Source organism: Erithacus rubecula (genome assembly GCF_903797595.1).
Source record: "Erithacus rubecula genome assembly, chromosome: 2".
NCBI classification, from domain to species: Eukaryota; Metazoa; Chordata; class Aves; order Passeriformes; family Muscicapidae; genus Erithacus; species Erithacus rubecula.
In genome coordinates this window covers 90,100,177-90,119,560 of record NC_136685.1, presented here as the reverse complement: position 1 = coordinate 90,119,560, position 19,384 = coordinate 90,100,177, and the positions used below count along the sequence as shown (strand labels likewise).

Genomic DNA, 19,384 nt, shown 5'->3' with positions numbered 1-19,384 from the left:
GCAGAAGGGGGTGAGAAGCCTGTCAAGATGCCTGAATTCTCTTCTCCTTGGTACCCAGAATTTTGTTGCTGAGGATAGTGTAAATATCTCATTGGAGAGTATAATGATGTTTTAACGTTTACATATTTGTGTTTTTTTGGTGGAGTGGTTCTTTCAGCAAAAGGATGATTTGCTATCATACTTCTACAGTGTTGGAATAAATATAAAACACCTCTATTGATAATACTAACTCCTGGTAAAGAAAATAACACATCTGGCTAAATTAAATTAAAATTTGAATTTTTAACAACTTTATGCTCTAATAACATAGAGATTGTTGTCCTTATTCTTGTTTATACTTGTTGGCAGTCCCTGAATGAAGGTAGAACTGGGAGAGCAGGGCAGGGGGAGAAAGTTTAAATGGCAGAGAATTTGAATTGCTTTAGTGACAAATTCTCTCCAGAAAGATATTGAATTGTTTTAAGGATGAGTTTGGGAAAGCTGGAGTTGAAGGCACTTCTCTTCTGTGCATATATTGCATTGCTAATGTTGCCAATTATTATTTTTCATAAAAACAAAATTTACTTTCCAGAATGAAATTAGCGCTGGGGACGTTTTAAAAAGCCAAGTTAAAAATCATGTAATCAGCTGCAAAACTGGTTGGGAATTTTACCTATGTTATTTTATTGTGAGATTCTTAGAGCAGATTATTAAAACAGTATATATTTTACTCTTACATTATGATAATAATAACACCAGAGAAATGTTGCAGAAATTATTATCAGCGATCTACGGGGGAAAATGTAGTTTCTCAGTCAAAACACTAAGTTCTTTATGAATCTCTATTTGCTCCCAGTGGAGATCTATCAGTGCTGCAAGGTAGTTCTTACAGGGAGCATCTTGTATCCTATCAGCTGCTGTTAACCATTTTCTGCTGGAAGAGCCTGGCCATACGAGCTGGGAGCGCGGGAGGCGGCGTGCGCGGTCCCTGCTCGGAAAAAACCGCTCAATCTGTTTCAGACGAGTTCCCCGAAAGATGGGTTAAATCAACTGATTGAGCTGATTTTCTCTCTTGAGGTGATATTTTATTTATATGATAAAATGCTTGGAAAGTGATTAATTTGTCAGGGGAACATCTTGTTACTGTAAATTTGCCGGATGTGTAATAAAATTGCCATAACACAGATGGGAAAATGAAGATCTTTTAAAATGAAATAACTGAGCAGTCTGCCTACATTTTCAGCACTTAAAATTAACTTAGTTAAATTTCTTTGTCATTTTTACCCCTGGAAAAATGCAGGCTGGGGAAGATTAGTAGTAAATGCGTGGTGTGAGTTTGTATGTTTTGTGGGTAGAGGGTACAGAAATAGGCTCTGTAGTTTTCTCTTTGCATCAGAAGGATGTGATAGATTTATGAAACTTCTGCCACGGATTGAGTGAATTTTAAAAAAGTAAAATATACAGATCAGGTACTCCTTTCCAGGAGCAAAGAGTTTAAGAGTAGGGGACCTTTGTGGGCACAAACCTGAAGTTGTTAAGATGTACATGAAATAGTGGTTTTGTGCCACTTTGTGCAGGATTGCTTTTCAATGAGAGCTAAATAGTCTAATACACTTCTTAAGTCTTTTTATTGCAGTCTCATATTGTAGGGAATATAACCTAGATTATCTGGGGGTATACTTGAAAAGGCAAAGGAAGGAATACCTTCCCTGTGCCTGCATTGCAGTGTAACAAGTGAAAATAGCATTAGTGAAGGAACAGTGCCTTTTATTCATACATTTTACTACTGCCTGTCCATTTGTCCACCAGAATGAGCCACTTATCATGCTTCTGTGTTATTCCCTTACAACTTAAAGAATTATGAAAGGAAAATTCAATTTGTTGTGTCCTTTTATGACAGGTAGAGTGGATACTGTGGTCATTTGGATTAAAAACATATCCATCACCACAAGCTGACAGGTTATTATTATGTCTTCTTTGAATATATGAATTTTATCCCTACATGTTGGAAGTGTAAGAATGGGAACTTTTTATATAAATAATTACCCTGGTAGTGATGTACTGCATACTGTTGCCATATTTTTTCACTTTTACAGCATTCTTGGCCTTATCACCCATAACATAAATCTCAGGCTCTCATATTTAATACAACCTGTAGGATAACCATGCCTGTGTAATGTACAGTCAGCCAATCCCACATCATCATTTGGCTATCATTATTTGTTGTCCTGTGATGTATGTTCCAGCTGATGTCCCGTTTTGGATTTTACAGAATGATGCAGATGTCCAGGGGTAGATGAGAGTGGCCTCTTACAGGTGTTCATGCTGATCTCCACAAGCACCCCCAGTTTATTAAGCTTCCAACTATGGGCAGTTAAAGTCTTGAGTATATGGGTGTTATCTTGGTTGCTCATAATTTATTTTTCAGAACACCAGGCTATTTATTCCATGAAGCAATAGTAGTACAAAGATTTACTGTCAGACCCTCTGCTGTGTAAAGAACCAGAGAAGAAGTGTAGCAGATTTGGTGTATGTTCTAAGCAGACCCGTAGTGAAATTATTCTTATTCCAGATCTCAGTTTCATCATGGGACAAAAATCAGATTCCCAGTCTGGTAAAATCTTCATTTAATGCCATCCTATTAACTGATCAGGGCTGATCCTTGATTTGAAAAGCATTCAGAACTTGTGCTGAAATTGGTGAGGCACTAAACTTCTCTGGATCAGATATGTGTTATTTGAATTTACTGGTGGAATGCCACACTTTCTTCAGTCCCATGTTCCTTTCACTGCTTACCTAAGGACTATCAGCTTAAATAGAACTTTTGGCTTTACAAGAAATAAATATTTGATCTAGCCTTAATACTGGTGAAATAACAGAAGCAAATATGTCATTAAAATACAGCTGAAATTTGCAGCGTGCAGTATGGAGTAATTAATGCTGATCTGGTCATGTAAAGCTTTTCTTGGGCAAGTCTCTCATGGACATTTTCCAAAAGAAATTGCCACAGGTGAAGCATGTAATGATTGCAGTGTATTAATATAATTGCTCTATAAGTGCAAGTAGCAATATCCCTGTTCTAGTATTATAATTGAGCAGGTACATATTTGTTACTTCTAGACGATTTTTCTGGAATATGTTGAATTTCTTTCTTATTCTCCCTGTGACTCCCACCAAAATAGAAGACAAAGGTTGAGAGTAGAAACAATATCAGAACTTTGTGAGAGGCTTATCCTGGAAACTTCTGGAGTCATTCAAACATTTTAAAAGTGAAAGCCTTTGCTTCCTGACCTTTGCTGCTGATACCAGAGGCAAATCTCTGACATATAAACCCAGTGGCATGAATAGGTTTGAATTACACATCGTAATATGTGAAGAACAGGGAACTGTGAAAAGTCAAAGGTTTATTTATTTGTTTGCAAAAATCTGCAATCCCACATTAAAATCCAAGATACACTGGAAAAGACTTAAGTTCCATGGCTTATGCTTCTATGAATTCTCTGATTTATCTCAATATGCGATGAATTTGGTCATTGGTACCACACCCAAGTAACATACTAAAATATTTGTTTAGTCTATTTCTTATTTCCGGTGCTTCTAGAGTAAAGATATTTAAACAAAGAAAGAGTAGAATTCAATGGAAGAGGTTGTTTTGGTTTTGTTTTTTTTCTTCTTCCTACAGTTTTCACTTAAAACTGTTACAGGGCTTCATAGTGTGTAGAGATAGAAATGTTAATACAGAGGACTCATATCACTCAAATTCTTTAGTTCAAGTAAATAAAGAGACTGCTGTGCTCTCCAAGTCCTTGCATGTCAGGGTGGTTTTCTCTGGGTGCAGTAGGTTATGGCAATCCACTTGTATCCTGTGTATCAAGAGCATCAAGACCTTAGACCCTCTGAAATCACTGGGCTGGGTTAGGGAATAGCACCATTAGCTATTATATTAGCACCAATAGCTGCTATAAATTTGCAGAGCTTCAGAATTGCTATTCTGGGTCTATTCCCCTGTACCCAAGGTTTTGACCCACAATGATGTGCTGTATTTGGAACAAATTTGATTTTGTTTTTCTAGCTACTCTTCCAATTAAAATTACAAACCAAACAGTTTATAAAATTAACCCAAACAATTTAAGCACTTTGAGAATCAAACAGTGATATTGGAGGAGGAGGAGGAGTCTTCTTCAGAATTCATATTCATCTTTAGAACTGACATCTCTGTTCATGTTTCACAGCAGTTAAAAATTTGTTTAGGCAAGGAATAGTGGAATCTTTTTTATGCATTCCTCTTTCATGTAATGAAAACTATCACTGCTTTTCATATTTTGTAGAAAACAAGATATTCTCATAAATTGTATTTGCAAAGTATTTGATAAATGCTTTATCAAAGTATATATTTTTCTAGTATTGTCTGCCTCTTCCATTTCAAATCCTTAAAAAAACCCCATCCCAATCATAAAAACCATGGGCTATTCACAGCTACACAGTGCTCACACATTACCCTATGTCCTGGCTAGTGCTGTTCTTGCCATAGGCTTTATGTTTGGAAAGGCTTCACACAAAAAAAATTGGATTAATTTAACAGAAAAATAAACATTTTAAATTAGGAGTAAGAGGAAATTTAATTAAGTTTTTCATTTAGAAAAAAAGCCCCTTATATATTTCAAAACAACAAAGGTCCTACTTTGGAGGTTGAAGGCAAGTTTCCTTCTCAGACATAAATATTCAAACTCCCAAAGCATGTTTTAATCAAAACCATAGAAAACAAACAAAATGTACTGGATTGGAATTCTCCCAAACCATGACAGGGTTCCTATGCCCTGATATTATTCTGTTGAGCAGTGTTAGCCAACTCTTCACCTTTCTGAGTTTTGTTTTGTGCATCTGTAAATGTGAAATAGGGGTCCTTTCTGGAAATGTGCTAAAAATCAGTACGTTAAAGATGATTATTAATAAATAGTACCATAACATTATGATTAGAACTATTTACCTAGGTCCTTTTCCTTGCTTGCATGTTGATTTCAGGTTATCTGGTCAGAGAGTCCTGTGTGGGCATCAGGAAAGCTGAGTCAATCCTAGATCCAGTAGCTGAGGGATTCCCTCTCTGAGAACACTTGGCTCCATAAAAGGCCTGGCCCCCTATTTCGTTTCCAACTCCAAAAAAGTGATCGGGATTTTCATCATCATCATAATGTAGCTAAAAGTAAGACTGTGGCACTCTAGAGAGTGTTTTAAACCCCTTTCAATTTTTGTCCCTACATTTTAGGTTTTCTACAGATATATGCATCTTATAATTTGAAAGGAATGTTTTCTCCCTTGTAGAATCTTACATCTCACTCCTTTTAGTTTCTTTATTAAAAATACAGTTCCAAGCTTTCAATATCAGACCGTGACAAAGTGATTTTATAGCCAGTACTGAAAGTGACTAAACTTGACAACAATTGTATTTTATGACAACCACTGCTTTCATGTCCACAGCCTACTTTTCCATCATCAGCACTGATTTTTTTTCTCCCCTTTTTTCCTCTCTCCTCCTCCCCCCGTGACTTTTTTCAAATGTGAGCAATTCTGAATCTCTGCGCTGTCTGAAAACAAATCCTTTTACCAAGAGTGCATTTTAATGGGCAGCATGCTTCACTTAAGTCACCAGAACCTAAACTGTATAATATTCAATTTTTTACCAACCCAGGACCAAAGCTTTTTCTTGAGAGCGATGTTCATAAGAGTAGTGGAAGAATTAGTATTACAGAACTAAACCAGATTAGGAGGGAATGTGAATTAGATTTGGTAACAGATGGTGCCGTGGAAATTAAAGGTGCTTTGCGAATGGAAGCGACAGCAGCTTGCCTCTTTTCCTCTCCTGTCTCTCTCTTTCATGCGCTTGATAGACGGGTATAAATCACAACAATCCCGTCTTGACAGCCAATTTCGAGAATTTGATCTGGTTAAAGACATGGCTTTCCTGCTCCACTCACTGAAACTGGCTGCTATTTTATTTTTATGCAGCACCTTGTCATATTTAGGAAAGTGGAATCACCTGCATCTCTTTAATGAAATTTTCTTTAATTACAGTTTTAGCTCTTTAGTGTTAATTACTTTTCCATTCAGCCTGAATTCTCGGGCTGTCTCATAGGGATGTATTTCTCTCCCCTACCCCTCCTCCTTGCACTATTCATGCATATGCTTTCATTTTTCTAAAGATGCTTTTCGTTGTTGGAAGTTGTTGTCAGATCCATTATAATTAGATCCTAATTATCAAAATCATCATTATTGTGTAGGAAGAGGAAGCCTTGTAAACAACTGTTAAAGTTATAGGATCTTGTCTAGCAGAGCAGAAATTTTTCAGGATATACATGAATAATAAACAAGCAAACAAAAATCCCTACTGAAAACTCTAGGAAACATACAAAGATCTGGAGAGCAAACCCTCTCCTTGGAAGGAAAATGTACCCTGGTTATCTCTCCCTATCTATTCCTCAGAGTCTAATCCCATATTTTTTCAGAAAAGATCAGAATAAAATTACCCTGTTTCAGTTTACTTATGTAAATATTAATCTTTGCTCCTCTCATTCAGGTTCCAGATATAAAAATCACTTTCTTGATGTGTGTCAGGATTGACTTATAGTTGCCTTAATACAATTACTTTTTTCTGTATAAGGCAGCAAGTGTAAGTGAGGGGACTGCTGTGATGCATGGAGATGCTTCTGCCATACATTAAAAGTCCTCAGAATGAAAGAGAAAAAATAATGGACTGTATCTAAAAGAAAAAAAATAAAAATAAACCTCTCTCAAACTAGGAGAAGATCTGTAGAGCTGGCAACTAACAGTTGGTAGAAATAAAGCTTCCTACTGGCAGTCAAATCAAATGTAGTAACAACTCAACGACTCCCTGCTGCTTGCTGACAGCATGGTGTAACACACTGGGACAAACATTCACTTAAACACTGATTGCAGGAAAACGTCATTTCCCCACTCCCCAAGTGGCTTTTTGGTTGCGTGTGCCAGGGCACATGTATGTGTAGGGGGTGTTTAAATCCAGTGACATGTGTCTGGGAGGACAGCACACCCTGGCAGCCAGCTGAGTGAGGGGGTGGGAGAAGGATCACTTGCTTTATAAGTTTTAGTCTGAGTCTTTTAAGACGCTCACTCTCTGATACTATTTCTGGTGTGTTCTCCCTAATCGGTTCTCCAATTTAACAGAGCCTGGCGTGCAAATTATAATTCTTCTGCTATAAATCTGCAGAAAATCGGTGAGGGAGCTGGGTGGAGAGACAGGTACATGGTGTGCACACACCTACACTCTGCCTTTCAGCCATGGAACGAAATTGCTGCCAGAAATTGTGAAAAATCTCATGATGCAAACTTTGACTCTCTCTTGAGACTGAAGGCATTTTTTTTGTCTTCTTTTTCCTTTTGGAAAGTGATGAATGACAGCTATGTCTCTGATCTGTAGTACTGGCTTTCTGACTGGTGCAAGTAACTGCTTTTGATGCTGTAATCATTTCAGAATAATCCCTCTTTAGAAAGCCTGTTATGTTCTTGAATGAGTCTTCACTTACTTTTGTAGTTTTTATTTTTATCTCTTGAAGTAGCTGAATGTAGCATTTCATTTTCTTTTGCTCTTTCAGCTGATTTCCCTTAATAAAAAGGATCCTCACAATTAATAGCTGACTCCTTCACACTTTACTGTGTCCTCTGGGGGCTGGAGACATCAGGTGGATTCCACCTGATACCACTGAAATATAACCACAAGTAGCATGATGCTCCATGACAGAAAAACACTTCTTAACCAGAGTTGTTGCTGTCTTACAGCATGTGACATGAATTATTAGTTTGCATTTGGACTAATCTTACTCTTCCTGATCAGTTACCTGATGTACATAAGATGAGGCTGGGCCACCATTCTAACTGTCACATAACAGCCTTTTTGTTTGGAAATTCTTTTTTGCATGGGAATTCTTCGGTGTGAGTTGATGCAGCTCTCAATTCTTGCTGCAGAGCTGGCTCTTTTCAGGGATGTTAAGTACTGTAACAAAAAAAATTAAATATATATTTAAAAAACATTAGACTAAAAATCAGTAAATGGGAGAAGGTAAGTCTAAGATATTATAGTGGTAATTGTAATACAAAAACAACAGCTGTGTCCTAGCTGTAAAAATGTTAAAGACAGTAGAAAAATGTTAGAGACACACTAAAAACTGAGTAGGTAGGTGAAGTATTCCCCAAGGTTTAAGTTGTATCAGGACCATAATATATACACAAAACCCAATAATTTTTTTCGGTGTTTAGCTTTGAAGCATTGTAGAATGATTTGAAGTGCCATCTCCCTGTGTTGCTTTCTCTTCAGTATTTGCCTCTTTTTGTTGTAAAGTATTTGAAAACTGCATCATTGAGGCATCCTGAAAAAGACATCTTTCCTACTTAAAGACTACTTAAGGACTGCAAGTCCTGCAGGAAACTTCTTCTGGTGATGGCATGCCTAGTAGCACTGCATAACAGCTAATAGGATTTTTTTCTGCATGCAAAAATAAAGGTCATTGGTAGAATTTTTTTAAATATGCTTTATTTCTTTTGCCTTTCAGTTAGATGTTTTGTTTGTATCAGTGTGTTGCAGTGACATGTATTGGGTATAATGGACAACTGCGCCATTGAGGGCTGACACCTTTTCAGATGTCTGATGCTTTGGCTCAAAAGTGTGAGGTGTTTGAGTATTATTCCTCATTTTTGTTCCTAAAAGAGTACCTGATGTAAAGAATAATAATTTTTCAGTTTGAAAAGATTTAAATTATGTTGCCTCTAAGTGTTTCCGCTTTTAAATTCAAAAGAGATATGTTATGGTCTGTCAAACCATAGGATCTGTATGCTGCAGAGTCTGTGCATGTCTGAGGATACATTTAATTAAACCAGCATTAGTGCATCTATACAGACTTATTAAAACACTTAGTTTGTCTCAATAATATTGATTAAATAGCAGTAGTTTGTTTAATCTAAGTGTATTTTTGCTATTACTGCATTACTTCCAAGTAATCAGGGTAATAGTCATCATCAGTGAAATATCACGTTAGTTATGAAGTAATGCCATAAGAATTGATTTAGACTTGGCAGGAAAGGAAGGCTTTCTGTCATATAGTGCCAAAGCCTGATTTGGACTATTAGAATGAGAGTTTTACACATAATTTCTGTTCGTATAAACAGGGTGTGTTTTATAGGCTTATAGGTTATTCCATACTCTGAGTATCCATTATATCAAGGAACACCTCAGACAGTTAATTATGCAAAACATCATGTAAGTAATTACACAGTATTATTATGCATTTAACAGTTTTATTGATTTGCCAGTTGCTCACATACAGTATTTAGAGCTATAAACAAGAGATGCTCACCCTCAGTTGAAATAGATCCAAGGAAATGAGCTAAAGATAAATGACACTAGTATGCATTGTTGCATCAGATGTAATCCTTAAACGTAGGAGCTGTCAACAGTGATAATTTGCAACACATTGGGGTATCTCAGGATCATTTCCTTCTTGTTAACAAAGTTTATCAACCAGGAAGCTTGGGGAATCAACTTGAAATAGAACGGGAAGCAATAATGAATATTTATATGTGGTGGATGAGGAGGTTTAAATAATTCCCCCTCGTTTTGGAGGGTCTGTAGAAGTTGCAACTCAGCCACTTGAAAATTTTGCTTTTTAAAAAGCAGCCCAGAAAACAAAGTGCAGCCTCTCAGATGAGGTGCAGATCTGAAGAATCAGAGCTAATGGTTTGTTTGACTTGTTTTGTTGAGCTAAAACTGAGCAGGCAGTAGTTCCACTGGCTCGTGTGCAGGAAGTGCTTTAACAGAGCTTGGGTGGATTGTATATGGAGCAATAGCAACTGTTTGGGAAGCTGGATCCTCTGTCAGCAGTCATCAGCTAGCTCAGGCCACTGCTGGTAGCAACATGATGGCTTCAAGCATTGCTCCTTCTCTTCCGGCTGCTGCTGGCTTTGGCAGCTGCTCTGGAAGGAGTCACTGGCTTGCTTTGCTTTTCCTTAACAAGGTGAAGTGGGGAAGTTTCAAGAAAACATAAAAGAAAGAAGAAATTGCAAAAAGCAATGAAACATTCAGCATTTCTTAGCAACCTCCCACCCCCTCAAAAATACCCCACCAAACCACCACAGCTGTTCTGTTTCGCATTGGGTACTCCTTGCTACGTGGCTGCACACGTGTGTTGATTATTAAAGACCTTGAGCCTAATAACAGTTTTGTTTGTGCATCCATGGGACAAGATTAGCAATACTTTGCAATTAATGATCTCACCCAGTAGGTTAACCAAGCAGGCCTTACCATATTTCTTATTAAAAGAAGAAATCCTTTCTTTTCCTTCCTCCAACTAAGCCAGTGCACCTTAATGCAATGATGATATGTTAGACCCAGCAGTTGTCAAAGCATCGTATTACTGTGATGCCATAATGACACCCTGTCTCTGTAAAGTAGTCATGTTTTCTCAAATCACACGTTGCACCGTTGATTTCTGACATGACACTTCATTCAGTCACTTTCCTTTTCTTCGGCGTCTCCATTCTCTGACAATAGCAGCTGGTGCCCATTTTCCTACTAAGTGATTCACATTTTACCACTTTACTAGAGTGCAATTAGCTGAAGCAGAAAAAAAATGCTCAGTGTAAAGCAGCTCGGCTGAAATTGTTACTCAGCTCTTTAACAGGACCTGGTGAATGTCTTGAGGTGTTGTCGTGGGCGTCAGTGCGAGAAGCAACGTTTTGGTTTCTTTGCATACAAATGTTTTTTTTCTGTGCTACAGTCAGGGAAACTGACTGTGGGAATTCGCTGGAACACGCTGACTCTTTTTTTGTCTACTGATTTTAGTATAGACCTGCGAAATTATACTGAAAGTAAGCACAGTATTTAGAAGGAAATGTGGTATTTATAGTCAAAGCAAGTATCTGGCTTCCGCTCCTGACTGCTGCAGACTTACTGTGTCACTTAGACAAAGAGATTCTTTAATGCATTGGCTTTCACAGTTCAAGTCTGAAGATGGCAAGACCTTTTTGGTAGATATCCATGTGAGAGGAAGGTATTGGAGGAAAATCAGATGGATGGTACTGTTAGGTGTGCATAATAACACCTGCCTTGCTGGTGCTCCCACGCAGTAGTTGTCATTACAAATGTCAACTGCTAACAACCTATTCTGATATTTATGGAAATAGGGCAGTTGTCTCCCCAAGAAAAGAAAATACTTGATGTGCAGGTAAAAGTGGACTTTAGTGTTGATCTGCAGCAAAAGTGCTCATTTTAATTATTGTAGCTAATTATTACTGCTGCTACTACCTGCTGCATGGCTCTGAAATAGAGAATGATGCTGTAAGCAGAGCTTTTCCTTCTAGAAAAACAAACATGGAATGTGTTCATGGATTATGAAGTATTGGCATGTTGTTTTGACCTCCTTTGGGTATTGGTAATAAGGAGATGAGGCAAAACTAACTTTGGGAATCAGTTATATATATATAGATGGAATATAAAGAGCTCCCAGTAGCTGGAATGAGACTTTCTTTCTTAAGGCTATATACCGTAATCAGATGCAGTTAATTTTTGCATTCCACTTGTATATTGATACTGATTTAGCCAGTGTCAGCACTGTCAATATCATTAGTAATGTGGCAGGTAGATGGAAATATGAATGTGATTGCATTAATAAATTCTTAATATATTCAGCCTTTCATAAGCACATAGCATTACAATTTATTCGCTATTGTTTAAGATAATTTTAAAGAAGTTGCCTATTGCAGTGTTCTGTTTTTGTATCTTTTTGCCAGCAGATCCTGGCTTCGGGTCTTTCTTAAATGAAATTTTGAAGTTAATTTTGTGTAGACATGAAGAATTAATGCTGTATATTTTGTATTAGCGTGACTTGCAGCACCCTATGCATTTTCTCTTGTATATGCCTGTGAAAATGCTTCTAGAGCCTGTTGTTGCTTTTCCTGAAGCTACTGAAAGGAAAGTTTACCTGAGATTTCCCAGTTGTTAGAAAACTTGATTCAGAACAGCCCACTACAAATGGAGCTGCCATTTATTTGACTTAAAATCTAGTAAAGAAGAAAAACAACCCCACCAAGGCTTTAAAATAAATACTGTACATTTTTATATGACACATGTTATTTCTATTCATAAACCTTAACTAAATTTAGATTTTTATTAATCCAATGTGACCTAAAAATTTTGCATTAACAGCACAATGTGGAATTGGGCTTATTCTCTTTGAATGCAGATAAAGCCATCATCTTGAAAATAGCTCTTTCTGACAAAAAGGTGTTCTTTTGAAATAAAGTCTTATTCACTACATTCCTCTTAGAGTTAATGTGAATTTTAGTGCCTCTAATTTTAGATTGAAGTGAGGTCTAGAATAAAACCCACTGGCTGACAATTGAATTTATAGATAGTTGTGAATATTTCAGGCTTGAATAATAGAGCTGTAGAATTTCAGACACAGAGAGGAAGAGAGAATTAAACTCCAACTGTAGTTTTACACTATAATGCAATGGTGTCTAGGAATTCTTCAGTGTAACGAGCTAAGTAGTAATTAGGAGGGAACTGAGGGAGGGATTTTACAGAGATCTAGCTTAGGCATTATTCCAAATGTTCAGCATGATAATTTGATGGTGGTCACACCTGCCATCCATTTTAGATGGCTCTTGAATTACTTTTGTTCAGAAGTGGTGCAGTAAGGAAGGAGTGAAAGCCGTAGGTGTCTGTTGCCCACCCACAGCCAGTACCCAGCCTTGTCTCTCTTTCACTTTCTGGGGATTGAGAAAGTTTTTGTTCTCTGAGTCAGGGGCTGTTGTTTTTGCTTTTCTGTGGAATAGTTAATGTTCTAACCAAGTTTACATTTTGCCAGCATACACCAGTCCTGTCTGTACTGTGGAAGCTGGAGCCAAAAGCAGCTCTGTCTGGGTTAGTACCAGAACCTGCTACTTCAGAGGCATCAGCAGACTGGCTTTAGCATAGGCAGCATTGGTGATCGGATTTTAATGCTTGTTGGAACTGACATGGTATTTTGGTTCTGACTGCTTGGAGTGGGAGATAGCCGCTTCTGTACTGACCAAAGCAAGTTGACCAGCTAAATCATTGCAAATGTTGTTTTTTTGTTTGTTTGTTTTTTCCAGCAACAGGAAGGGTGACATTCGGGCTCACTATTGCACAAATTAGATTTTAAAAATTTGGAATAGAAGTTTCATACAAGAATGTACCATCAAGTGGTTATGACAGGCTGTAGGCAGTGACTCCTAGTGCTGTATTTTGAGACTGTATATGGGAGGTGAGAAAAGAACCAAGTACCTGTTTAGTCAGTAAAAGGATCTTAGTGTATAGAAAAATAGTATAAAAAATTAGTTGGTAAAATGTGAAAGTTAATTGATAATTGTAATCGTAGGTGTATAAAATTCAGTGTCAGTGCAGGAGGAGAGAGAGACGGAGAAACACCGTGTTTTAGTACCCTAATAACTTCTAACTCCAGTCTAAGATGGTAATGTATGTGAGAGCAGTCCAGTAATTATAAGGTAATAAGTGGAGTGGTGGTGTAAGTGCTCTAAATTAAAAGGAATCCTCAGAGCTGCTGTAAGTCAGTGCCGACCCGCTTTCTTTCAGACGTTGACTCGCGAAAAGTGCTTAGCCCAGAGTGCAAGTAGAAAGACAAGAGAGAGCTATCTATTAATTACAGCGCTCATTAACAGTGACGGCTACAAGGCAGCAGATGCAGAAGAAAAGGCACAAGCTACTGCAGGCTGGCAAGGGGATTTCCCCCCCTCCAGTTCCTGAGGAAAGGACAACACAAGCAGGTGGTCCACTGTAATAAGATATTTTCACGGCTTTAACCTTCCCATTTCCTTGGTTTATTTGCTGACACCGGATAGCTTGCTCCTTCCTCCTCCCCAAATAAGGCCTGATTTTAAGTTTAGATGGTAACATTTCTGTACATCAATCTGGCTGTTTTCCAAATATACACGTTGGTTGTTTTCAATAGAATTTTACAGTAAAAATCACAACAATTGAGAAGTCTAAATAAAATTCACTGACACTGATTTTTAGGGTGAATCTTGTCTTAAACACCTTTAATGAAGGATCGGGCTTTGATCTCCATTACCCCCATTGGATAGGAACTGTTTTGATTTATGCCTTTTTTCCAATGATGAATTTGATTCCAGATATTAAAGTAGAAATTGATGATAATTTTTTATTCTTAAATAAAAAGAAGTGGAAAAATGATGACAAGATCTCAAAAATTATTTCAAAAAATTATGTCAGTCAGATTGTCTGGACTTAACATAATTGCTTTGCAAACACAAATCCATAGCTCCAGGTGGTCTTAGGGGACCAGTCTTAGTTGCTTTTCTGTAGTTAATGTTTCTGAAGAAATGTTCATAACTATCATCTGAACTTTGGCAGCTTTTGAGAGTGCAGTCAGGAAAGTGCTGGATAGGCCATTTACTACTGTGGTCTCATAATCACAGCTGGAGAAAACGAAGATAATATCTGAATCAGAGCTTTCTAATTATTATTTTTGTTCTTTGTTGACCTCAAAATGTGTTAATAGTAAAAAAAAACTTGAGGATGGAAATAGACGAAGATTTCTTCCCCAGTCCTTCCTTCAGAAAGGACTAATTTTTTGGATCAAATATTGTATGGTTTTATTTCAGATGTTTAATTCTGTAACTGTGAGAAGACAAAACCTCACTTTCTGAAAAAAAAAACTTCCGTGTAAAATTTTCTCTAATACGTTTTTTTTTTTTACTCCAAGAATGGAACACATAAAATGTCAGATCCTATAGAGCTGTAGATATATGGGATAGTGGTGTAGTTATTACTGGTTAGTCTGAGGATAATGGCTAGAAAGTAATTGCAGCCACAGCTGATGAATCATTTCACTTAGATTTTGAGGAAATGGAGTTCAGCTGTAATTATTTGTTAGACTACCCTGTTGATGTGCTACTTTGTTACTAAATAGCTGTATCTATAATAAAGCAATAATAATGAAGAAAAAAAAAGATTGCAAGTGACTTGCTCTTCAGCTCTTGGATCAGATCAATAGATGATGGGAACGTGTTTTAGTTAAGTGTCTTGAAAAATATTAATTACAGAGCGGAACATTTATGCGATCAAAATATTTGTTTCTGATAATGGTGGAATTTGCAGAAAAAAAGCGTAGATTGAAAAATGAAGACATTTAATAGCCAAGCCATCTAATAGGAATTTTAAATTTTTTTTACTTGCTTGATGACAAGTTCAGAATTTAGAGTTGATGTGAAGTTGACATGTAGCCTAGAGGGAAGGTGGAGGGGACAATAGAAGGATTTGGTCTCTTTAAAGTTTTTGTTTACTGCCTGTCTGGAGCTTTGACAAAGCTCTGTCATGCCCTTATGCTGATTACCTTCATGTAGAACAAGAAGTATTGACTAATGAATGAATGATGTGAAGTCCCTAACCCTTCCAGAGCAGCCTTAAAGAGCAGCGTCTTTAATGCGCGCATCCTTCTTTGTGTCTCTCCCCACTGCAGGCTTCTCTGCAGAATGTCAAGCAAAGATCGACACATTGATTCCAGCTGTTCGTCGTACATCAAGACGGAACCGTCGAGCCCCGCCTCTCTGACGGACAGCATCAACCACCACAGCCCCGGTGGCTCCTCCGACGCCAGCGGGAGCTACAGTTCCACCATGAATGGCCACCAGAACGGGCTGGACTCGCCTCCCCTCTACCCCTCGGCCGCGGGGCTGGGGGGCAACGGGCCGGTCAGGAAACGGTACGACGACTGCTCCAGCACCATCGCCGAAGACTCACAGACCAAGTGCGAGTACATGCTCAACTCCATGCCCAAAAGACTGTGTTTGGTGTGCGGTGACATTGCGTCAGGGTACCACTACGGAGTGGCCTCCTGCGAGGCCTGCAAGGCTTTCTTCAAGAGGACAATTCAAGGTTGGTTATCTGCTAAGCTTCCTCTCTTTTGCTCAGAATGAAAATGTAGAGTCTTTGGCCGAAGCCCTTTAGGACTTCAGACTGTGCCTTTTCATTCTTTGTGCTGCTTGGTCCTACAGATGTTGCTCATGAAGAAGCCCCTTTGGGCTTCTTGGCAGTTCTGTTTAGCCCAATGCCATGCTTTTTTTGATTCCAAAAAATAGAAGAACACTGGAGCTAACCAGTGGATGTTCAGATTTGTTTTCTCAGTGAATTTGTCTGGATTCCTATGAATGATTGTTGCAAAGACAGTTTCTGAAGGTTGGTTGTCACGGGTGCCTCTTGAACACACCTTGTGGCTGGCACACAGGATCGTGCTTATGTGTTGCTCCTAGGTACACCACTGCTGCACTCAAATTGTTAAAGAAATCCAGTTTATGTTTGTTAAAGAATCAGTGCATATAAAATTAGAACAAAAATGCAGTGGTGTAGAGCTTTTAGCATATCAGTGTATTGATAATTGGTTTTTCACCCACTATATACACTGTTCTTAAATGGGTTCATCAAATAACTGTAAGATCACATTCTAAGGGGAGTAAGTTGGCAGCTTTTGGTCTCTGCTCAGTATTTTTTACTAATCTGCTCTTGATATCTATTACAAATATGCCACATATTTTGGCATAAATTAGTACAAATGGGAAAATTTGCATGACTGCTTCCTCTAGCTTCAGAACCTATGGAGACAAAATAACCTTCTACTTTGATTTAGATATCATCCTTTCAAGTAAAATTGAAGGTGCTTTATTTAAAGAACATGAGGCCAAGCTTGGCCTGTGCAGGAATATAGTGTCACATTAAATTAAACTCAGACTTCAGAGACTAAAATTAGGTTGCTAAGTCCAAATTTAAGCTCCTCAATAAAACCTGCTTGATTTTCATACATGTTGAGCACTCAAAATTCTCAGGAAAGGCACTGCAATCTGGTGATATACTTTTCTTTTTAAGAATGAACATAAAGTGAACTTCAGTTTGTAATTTCACATAATCTCAAACTGAAAACATTTGGTCAAGATTTTTAAAGTATATTGCTTCCATATTTAATGTAAAATTAATAAGGAAAAATAATGGATGTTAATTAGATTTATTTATTGCTGAGGCAGTGGCCTTTTTATTATTTTCCCTTCCATTTTGCTGCTGGGGAGGTTTGGGCCTTTTACCAGCATGAAGTACCCATTTTATGAGGGCCACACAGCCACTAAAAGAAACATTACACTTCAGTTGTTCTAACAGAGCTGAATGTTGCACTGCTGGCAACCAGTAAACAAAGATTCATAGTGGTGGCCTGGGTTTATATGCAAAAGGAGCACACATAGAGAAACAGTATGCTCATTTCAAGTGTCTGTTTTGGAAAAAGTTTAAAAAAAAATAAAGAAGAGGTAGGTGATTTCACTTGACCTTCAAGAACATTTTCAGAAAGGCTCAAAAAATATTTCTGCTGAAGCAGTTTGTATTTTGTGGTTGCTAAACTTCAAGCACCAATTTCAACTAGCTACTCTTTTTTTATAAATGGTATTTAATTACTGTGTAATAGCTGTCCTACAGCACTGAATTGATGCACGATTATATTAGTTGCATTTTTAGCACCAAAAAAAAAAAATGCTACAGAAACAAAAACTGATTGAAGTGTTGACTTCTGGCAGTAATAGGTAACCTGCAATTTTACACCACACCACAGACAGCAAGTTTCTGGGCATGGGAGCACAAGGCAGAGACGTCATTCTCCAGATTAGCAACCTGGACTTGGCCAAGCAGCTCAAGTTAGAACTGGCAGCTGTGCAAAAAGTCTCAGTGCAGTTAGGGCACGAGCTGCATCAGCAGGTGACAGTGCTGTGAAGACAAAAAAACTGCAGTAGGGCAAAACCAGGCATTGAAAAGAAAAGCCATAATGAAGAAACTAAGAATAGGAAGTATGTTATCTGTCACAATGTGGCAGTATCTTCATCAATGGTCCTGACTAAACTGGCAAAAATACTGAGAGTTTTCACAGGTACCATCCAGAATAATGGGAGCTACTGGGGTGAATCAAACCATGGGTTATGGTAGGTAACAAAAAGTATATAAGAAAAAGTTGCTTTCTCATGATTTGAATGGGAAAATTCTGCCTTTAGGCTTGCATGAAGAGTAATTCCCCTGAGGTTTTTTGTTCTAATTGATAGAATTTAGTTCCAGTGCTCTGGAGGTCATTTTTCCCTGCACCATTTCACTTCCTTGTTCATATTATGTCCCTTCTCTCTCTCTGCTTGTTTTTAAAATGAGTTTGCTGCTGCATAACTGCAAATAAGAAAACAGGAAAACAGAAATAAATGCAGCAGACTTTGAAATACAGAATAGAAAATCAGGCTACCTGAAGAGTAAAATAGTGTAACTGTGCATATGGAGGGGTAACATGTTTCAGCTCAAAGAATTGTTTATTTTAAATGCCAATAACTTAATTGTGATGGGTACTTTATTACAGATTCAGTGAAAAAGTGCATATAACTTCCCAAACCTTTGTTGGTCATTGATCAGTTTACAGAATTAGCTCAGACTTGTAGATCCTCAGTGCTATTCCTGTTGAAATTATGGGCACAGCTGCCCTGACTTCAGGGAGAGGAAGGCTGAGCAGATAAAGTCAGATTATGAAGCACATCCTGTATTCATGTAAGGCCTGATGTCCTTTCCTCTGAGTCAATGGGAGTCTTTCCATTCCAGAGGAGCCTGGTGAGGTCTCAGTAGGTGGAGGCACAGGCAGCTGCTCAAAGAGCCAACACAGTTATTTGTGCACCACCAGCATCTCACACAAGACAGAAGCACCTAGTAGCTCCTACACAAGGCAAATATCACTCTAATGTAGAGTATACACCTGTTTTTAAGGGTAATGGAGGTTATAATTCCCTTTCAGATATAGCAGTTTAGTCTATTTAGTCTATCCATTCCTGCCTCCTAGAACCAATTCCTGCTCATTTTCTTCAATGTTAAGAAATTAAATTAACCCTGTTTTGACATATAAGAAGGAGTAATTTTGTCTTTTTAGAATATATATTTTTAACATAGCCCAAAAATACATTTGCAGTTTTGGTAAGTGTGCATAATTATGATAAAAATCAATAATATTTAAAAAATTAGAAAAAAACACAATTTCCTGGCTAAAAAAAAAGAAAGAACAAACCCACCAAAAAAGAACACAGTATATAAAATTGATGTCTTCTTAGGTCATAGTAGAATGCAGTGATGTTCTGCCCCTTTTGTGAGATGTAAGGGATGGAAGAACTGTATGTTCTCTCTGCTCAGCCTAGTACTCAGTCAGCTGCAGCTCTCAGTTTGCTTCTGGGATAATTTACATGGTGGCTGATTGCAAGTGTCTCACAGAAATACACACACAGCCAAATCTTCCCAAAATTGGCTTAACATCAGGGATAGTAGAAA

The 19,384-nt window shown here is 37.8% G+C and overlaps 1 protein-coding gene and 1 long non-coding RNA gene across 32 annotated transcripts in view; one reads left to right on the top strand and one right to left on the bottom strand.

Annotated features, from left to right (window-relative positions):
* ESRRG (estrogen related receptor gamma) overlaps window positions 1–19,384 on the top strand; it is a 368,929-nt gene that overhangs the window by 231,898 nt on the left and 117,647 nt on the right. For all 31 annotated transcript variants that reach the window (XM_079328601.1, XM_079328613.1, XM_079328597.1 and 28 more), the window contains one exon: window positions 15,525–15,940. In XM_079328601.1, coding sequence (XP_079184727.1) covers window positions 15,538–15,940 — 403 coding nt within the window. In that variant the 5' untranslated portion in view covers window positions 15,525–15,537. The remainder of the gene's footprint in view (window positions 1–15,524; window positions 15,941–19,384) is intronic.
* LOC306798431 lies at window positions 9,798–10,336 on the bottom strand. The gene is made up of 2 exons (XR_013773349.1): window positions 10,304–10,336; window positions 9,798–10,007 (listed from the first exon to the last, which is right to left on the bottom strand). It is a non-coding gene; the product is annotated as an uncharacterized lncRNA (long non-coding RNA).